Below are 7,587 nucleotides of genomic sequence, written 5' to 3'. Positions count from 1 at the left end.
AGGAATAGGGCAGGGATCATCCACCTGTACTGGGCACTGGTGAGGCTGCACCTCAAATCCTGTGTTCAGTTTTGGGCCCCTCACTGCAAGAAAGGCATTGAGGTGCTGGAGTGTGTCCAGAGAAGGGAATGGAGCTGGGAAAGGGTCTGGAGCACAAGTCCTGTGGAGAGCAGCTGAAGGAACTGGGGGTGTTCAGCCTGGAGAAGAGGAGGCTCAGGGGAGACCTTACCGCTCCCTACAACTCCCTGAAAGGAGGGTGCAGAGGGGTGGGTGTTGGTCTCTTCTCTCAAGTGACAAGTGATAGGGCAAGAGGAAATGGCCTCAAGTTGCACCAGGGGAGGTTTAGATTGGTTATTAGGAAAAATTTCTTCACAGAAAGGGCTGTCAGGCATCAGAAAGGGCTGCCCAGGGAAGTGGTGGAGTCACCATCCCTGGAGGTACTTAAAAGTTGTGTTTACAAGTTGGCGCTTAGGGACGTGGTTTAGTGGTGGACTTGGCAATGTTACATTAACAGTTGGACTTGATGATCTTAAATGTCCTTCCCAACTTAAACGATTCTGTGATTCCAAGTACTCTCCCCTCCCTGTCGTTTGTTTGTATCCTCTCCACATACTTACCCTGGTTCACTGGTCTTTCCAGTCAGATGATTTCTGGTAGGTATTAGCTCTGCTAATTCAGTAGTTCATCTAGAGTTTCTTGATTATTATTCCACTCCAGGTGGCCGTGTGGGCAGGCTTGTAACTGCTCTTTTTAGCACCATCCAATATAGAACAGTTTGTCTTTTTTATAGAAATACATCAAGGAGTGATTTAAACAAAACTTCCAGCAAACTCTTCACCAATTTGAAATCCCTCATAACAATTCCTGCCTGTTTGAAATCCAAAGCATAAACCCCGATGCAGCAGATTATTTCTTTAATAACTTTATCCCGAAATAGCAAGATAGCTTGTTTTTCAGAAACTCACCCTTTTCCATGAGGGATAGGTGGGTACGCCTTGGACATGGCCATTGCCTTGCTTCCTCACCGCTGAGGGGTTTCTTATTGCTTTTATTGGATTGTGATGCTAGCAGGTTTCCTCTTCAGAATGCTCGAAACAGCCCTGTCTGAAAAGAAAACCCCAAAATTAACAAGCACAAGATTACATCCTCTCGAAGACGGCTTCCCTGGAGGAGTTAGTCACCGTAAACCTGACAAGGTGTTACTGAAAGACCTTGGGAGCATTTCACTGAGTTTCTGGAGGCTGGTATAGTTTGACGCCCAGCATTCAAGAGATCTACTTCTGTCAGTGTCACCCACCCAAACTTTAGCCCTTACTGCCTCATTCCTTGTGGTGTTCCTTTTCTCCTACAGCAGCTCAGACTGCAGCAAGGAGGCCCCTGGCTACAGACCGGCTGTTTTTGTTGAGGAGAGTTCATTTTCCAATGTGCCATTTTGCACCCGAGAAGGGGGCTGGGCGATCCTCGCCTTCCTCTCATGTGACAGCTCATACACCTCGTGTTTATCTGTGCACGGCGTCGTAGAAATGGGGTGTGTGCAAGATGTGCGTGAGCCGATAGCGTGCCAGGGTACAATTTTATGGCTGAGGAAAGGTACTGGTTGAACATTTGCTTTGAATGTGCAGATACTTAAAAGGCGAAGGTTGCATTTTTTAGGGAATTTCAATAGCTCAAGATGTAGGGTTCAGAAAAACGGGGAAGTATAGGCAGAAAGCTTTAGGGGTGATTTTGAAAACCTCTTGAGCACTACATATGTTTCAAATGGGACCCTCCCCCTGATTTGGGGCTGACTTTTGAATCCAGGCTCTTAACAGGTTGAATGCAAAAAACAGCATTAGCACAACTTTGTATTGAGGATTAGCTGTCCAAGGTCATTTTTAGCCTGGAGAAATAAAGTTAAGCTTTATTTATATAAGACTGATTTGGAAAAAAAAAAAAAAAAGTTTCTTCCCACAGGATCGTTGGAAAGAGGCAAATTTAGAGAAGAATGCTTTCTTGGACAGCTTTGTGGCATTCGGAGGAGGGAAGCATCAGTGTCCAGGAAGGTCAGTGAAACAGCTGGGGTTTATTTATTCCCAAACTCTGCAGAGAACAACTCTCTTGAACTGGGCTCCTCTTACACTTGGAGATAAAGTGTTTTCATTGCTTTGCTCTTCGTCAGTTCCCTAATGTTCAGCATTATCTGGACCTTGTTTAAACTGATTTGAAAGCGGTTTCATTCCTAGAAAAAACAGGTTAAGTCATGATGTAAAAGCAGAATCTGAGAGCAGCATATCAAGGTATATCCCCCAGGGAGGAAAGTCAGCCTAGCACTGCTGCTGCTGAGGCACCTTTTCATCAAGGGAGAGTTGTTCCACTTACAAACATGCCATTCTACCGACACAGGCATTTAGGTTGCCATAAACCAGTTCAAAACGAAGATAAATGAAGCTAAGAGACTCTTTTTCCATCCTCCATGATGCCATTGACATCTTTGCTGATCTTCACATGTCTTAACTGGCTCCTCTCTGTTTAAATCTTGTCTTCCCATTAAGGCCCACGCAATAGTACGATGGCTTAAATTGCAGATCCTGTCTCTTCACTCCTCCAGCAATGCCAGTCTCAGTGCTTCCTGCATTCCTTCTGCTGTTTTCTCTGCTGTCCCTCTTCCTGGAACAAGTCCCAGGGAGCCAGCTGCTCCTTGTTTCTGTGTTCAAACATCAATATGCTCAATTCTCTGCCTTCAAAACTTGGTCTCCTCTTAGAAGAAAGTAACCAAGAATCCTTAAAACTGGTCACTATAACTTGAGTCCTGTGTGGAGCAAGGAATCTAGAGGGTGTTGCAGAGGATCTGGGTTCTTGAATCTGCACCCTACAGCAGGCTGCACATGACTGTCAGATAAACTTTGTGATGACATTAAAGGCATAAAAATAATAAATTGCAGTCACCATTTAGGCTTGTCAGAGGAACGTGCTCACTCACTGCTGTACCTCCGTGATTTGTACCTGAGCTAAGTCTGAGCGCAGCCTCATTCCCAGCAAGGGTGACAGCAGAATTCACAAGAGGCATCTGCAGGTACAGGGCAAGCTGCAAAACCATAGTTATGAAAGCTGCTTGTTTCTATATACTGACCTGTTTTGTTGTTCAGGCTGTTCTCTGGACTCTGATAATATCTTTAAAATAAGTTTGTGGTTAGAAAGAAAACAATAACATTTCTACAGAGACAGTGGATGGAGGATCTTTTTCTTGCTGAGAGACAAAAAGTCCTTCCAAACCCTTTGGCAGTCTAACATATACCTTCACAGTTTTCAGCAGTAATTCTAAAAGAATAGTGTGGTGGTATTGGAAGAACAGCAATGAAATCAAAGGATGTATCTAGATCCCAGGTTGCAGGTTTCCCTGGCATGACTGAATGAAAAAATGATATTTCAAGTTTAAGATGCTTTTTCATTTACCTCAGTATTGGCATTCGTAATGAAATTAAAAGCTAATTTCACCAAACTAAAAGCCAGAAAATGACTTACTTGTCAAATACTCCAGGGGACTGACACGGACAGAGCTCCTGCAAAGCCATTTCTGAGCCATCTTCTTTTTTACCTAAAGAGAAAATTTGATGGCAGTGAAGCTACTTGTGTCTAACCAGGTGACTCACCTATGTGACTATGCTTATCTCCCATGGCTCTGTCTCTTGTCTTCTGTCTTATGCTGGCATCGTCAGTCCTTCAGCACAACAGCCACGGTTTCATTCTCTGACTCCATTTGCTGCAGCACCTCACTCCACAGACAGGCTCCAGCACAACACCGACACGTAGCTGTGCACTGGGGGCAAGATTCCAGAAAGCCCATCTCTGTCAAATTTCCTTGTCACTGAATAAATTGGGAAGGCATCAGTGACTCGTGTTCGCAGGGAAGCTCTAGTCACAGATAGAAAAGACAGATGGGAACTAAGAGGTGTGTAGCTGCAAGAAAGCTCCTGGTTCCTGCTCAGCACAATGTGTGGTGGGAGAGAGGGATGCACTGGGACTCTGCACTCCTGCCTTCCACTCCAGGGCTGTCCCTCTGGCCACCCTGGGACACATGTGTTGCTTATCATCCTTGTGTCTCAGCATCTCTGTTTGCAGAGCAGAATAACGACAGCAGTCTGTTTGGCCAAGGGCTTTGAGATCTAACGGTGGGAAGTGCTGCAGTTACTGGTTAAATCCGTTGCCGCTCGGGCAAACTGCAGACGAACGCCAGCACGGGTACAGAGGTGTCAGAGCTGGTCAGCTGGCCACCAGCTGGTGTTTGAAGGACAGGCCTCTGTAAATGCAGCACCTCCAGTGCCACCTGAAGGTGTTTTGGCTCTTGGTCACATCACCTGTGCAAAACCAGGGATGGCTCGAAGGCAGGACCTCAAGCGCCAGGGCCAAGTGCAGTGAGTGTAAGGAGCCCACTGTGGTACGCTGCTACCAGCAGGGAGTTTGGGCTACCAAGTCCTGCCTGGCCTGAGCTAATTGCCATTAAAATCTTTGCACTGCATTCCCCCGAGCTCAAGGGCATCAAAAACTCCCTATCTCAAGGTAATTCCAATGTGAATGCACAGAGATAATTTGGGTCTGAAGCTACGCCAAAACAAACGAGCATCCTCCCACCCCGGAGCACAGGGTGGCTCAACGCGCAGATCTGGCCGGCTCTGCAGGAGTTAGCTTGGGGCTCCTGGGACTTATTAGCCGCCTCTTCACACCTGCCAGGCCAAATCCAGGCTGACACCACATGCAGTCATGTGGCCTTCTCACCAGTGAATTCCCCAATAGCTGTTTCATCCAAGTTTTTCAGCATCTCTCAGATAAGGGAAGACAAACTGTGTACAAGAGCGACGTAGTATTACTATTTTAACTAGGTATTTAAGACTTAACGTCTAAATTCTGCAACTAAAACCATGACCCGGCATAGGTTCATGCTAGCGCCCGAAGGCAGAAGGCCCTTGTACGTCTCGACAGTAAAATGTCATAGCGTGGAGGGGCTCACCAGCGGTTATCCGAAAGCTCCTCCAGACTGACTAAGAAAGACCTTTCTTGAGAGTGTTACAGCAAAACCCCCTCATGCCCTTGGGTCTCATACTGCATTCTAATGCTGACGCACTAAGTAATAACTCCCGCTGTCACAGCTACTCTGATGTCATCAGGCTCCCAGCTGTATTATCTAACTTTATATAGCACCATTAGTCATATAGCCTTTTCTATATTTGACTGTCTTCGCACTCCTATGAAGTTATTTCGAGTCAGCAAGCGTTAGAAGAACATAAATGTTTACACAGTGGAAAAAACCATAATGATAAGGGGCTGGTTTAAAATAGGGTGTCAGAGGGATACTGTCGGTCTAAAGTTTCACCGGAAAGAAGGGGCAGCCGCTACAATCACGTTCTTCCCTGGGTAATGAAGCTGAACACAGCCACGGATGTTTTCCTACTGAAGATAAACTTTGAGGCAGAACTAAAGCGTGGAATGTAAAATGTGTCAGACACCCTCTTTCTTACCTGATGATAACACACGTGTGGTGGGCAGGCTGAGTGGCCAATGTTTTCCTCCCTTTTCTTGCAGGTGGTTTGCTATCATGGAAATCCAGTTGTTTGTGGTGCTTTTCCTGTACAGATATGAATTTGTAGTTTTGGATGCAGTACCAAAGGAGGTAAAAGATCCATGCATTTATATAGCATTCCATGTCTCTGTATCCTTTCTTCATCAGGCCTAGTGGAGCAACCATGCTCAACTGTGTTTACGTATGATCATAGAATCATAGAATGGTTTGGGTTGGAAGGGACCTTATAGATCATCTATTTCCAACCCCCCTGCCATGGGCAGGGACACCTTCCACTAGACCAGGTTGCTCCAAGCCTCATCCAGCCTGGCCTTGAACACTTCCAGGGATGGGGCATCCACAGCTTCTCTGGGCAACCTGTTCCAGTGCGCCAACCACCCTCTCTGGGAACAACTTCTTCCTGATATCTAATCTAAACCTCCCCACTTTCAATTTAAACCCGTTACCCCTTGTCCTGTCACTCCCTGGCCCTGTAAAAAGTCCCCCCCAAGCTTCCTTGTAGGCCCCAAGAAAGGGGGTTCTACATCATAGAATCACAGAATGGTTTGGGTTGGAAGGGATCTTAAAGATTATCCAATTCCAACCCCCCTGCCATGGGCAGGGACACCTTCCACTAGACCAGGTTGCTCAAAGCCTCGTCCAGCCTGGCCTTGAACACTTCCAGGGATGAAGCAAAATTTTGAGGGGAGTGTTAATAAAACATGTAATGAGTAACTCGATTTTCATTTTAACTCAGAAAACCCAGAGTAACCCCAGCAGTGTCTATACAAGAAAGCTCCTACAAGAGTATTTTGTCACATCACTACCTAAACGTTACAGGATTCTGTAATTGCTTTCTGCCACTTACAAAAACAATGAAAAAGGGAACTGGATTATTAATACTTTGATTGTAACTTGGGTCTGCACCCACAGGCAATTGTGCTGATGAAGATACTCAAAACTGTTAGCGTGTCTTAAGATTTCCTGTGTCATCCTCTCTGAGTGAGTGACATAAAAACTAACCATGGAGGCCCTGCTCAATGGCTTCAGCAAAGCCAAGAAATGCTCTCAGTATCCGTTTGTGGTTCTCCAAGACCAAAGCTCCAAGAATATGTTTATATCTTAATATTAAAGCATGATGATAATTCCATTAACTGAGCCAATTTAAAGGTTTCTACAGATTTTCTTCTTTTTGCAGAGCCCTTTACATTTGGTGGGGACACAACAACCCATGGCACCATTCCGCGTCCAGTATAAATGCCGGGAATGAAAGCTGCCCAGCATTAACTTACCTTCCTTTGCCAGCCACCCCTGGATGGAAAAATGGACCACTGAGCTGCTTCCCTGTATTACATCTTCAGCTTGGTTCTCTGCCTTAAGAGTTCTTACTTCTAGTTTTAAATACCCTGCGTTGTGGTATGCCGTACCCCTACAGTCATACCTGTGCCCCTCACCTGGCTGCCTACCTCCTAGTGTTTAAATACCAAGCTCTCCTGCTGCATTGCTAATTTGTGGGCCTGATTATTCACAGATTTTGCAAATAACATATACTAAACTCACCAACCAGACATTCAGGACAAAAAGCTGCTACGTTTGGAAATCCTGCATGGAAGCTGTGCTAGAACCAGTGGAAAAGCAGGTCCCTTGCACCAGGTCTCCTCGAACCAAGGCCAAAGTGGTGCCTCGTGGTAAGGAGTCACATCAGTAACGCCATATGTGCCTGGGGCTGGTGTGCGCACAACACGGGTCAGTGCTGAGCAGAGGCCTCCGGATCAGATCCGCAGCCACGATAAATGAGCATGTATCACTGCCCGTGTAGGTAAGCGAAGATCCGGCCGCTCCACCTACAATCGAAGCCGACATTTTGCAAATAAAATGCATTTGTAACAGAAAAATGGCAAGCGGGGGAAACACTGAGGGTTTGTCCCAGTGGAGCACCTAAAAACCTGAGCTTTGTTTGCTCTGCAGGACTCAGAATGGGTCCATGCATGAATATGCAATGGGAGTTCGATGGTGATGTTTGTTTACTAATGAGAAGTGACTGCCAGAAAAGC

General features: G+C 46.0%; 1 protein-coding gene across 1 annotated transcript in view; it reads left to right on the top strand.

The window, feature by feature from the left end:
- LOC104516859 (24-hydroxycholesterol 7-alpha-hydroxylase) overlaps positions 1-6,803 on the top strand; it is a gene marked incomplete at its 5' end in the record, with an annotated part of 16,509 nt that extends 9,706 nt beyond the window's left edge. Inside the window, 3 exons of the mRNA XM_010161338.1 lie at positions 1,954-2,042; positions 5,557-5,644; positions 6,732-6,803. Coding sequence (XP_010159640.1) covers positions 1,954-2,042; positions 5,557-5,644; positions 6,732-6,803 — 249 coding nt within the window. The remainder of the gene's footprint in view (positions 1-1,953; positions 2,043-5,556; positions 5,645-6,731) is intronic.
- Positions 6,804-7,587: the final 784 nt, after the last annotated feature.

Source organism: Eurypyga helias, unplaced genomic scaffold, assembly GCF_000690775.1.
Source record: "Eurypyga helias isolate BGI_N326 unplaced genomic scaffold, ASM69077v1 scaffold29311, whole genome shotgun sequence".
Lineage (NCBI taxonomy): Eukaryota > Metazoa > Chordata > Aves > Eurypygiformes > Eurypygidae > Eurypyga > Eurypyga helias.
The sequence above is the reverse complement of the archived record's forward strand: the minus strand, read 5'-3'. Positions and strand labels throughout refer to the sequence as shown.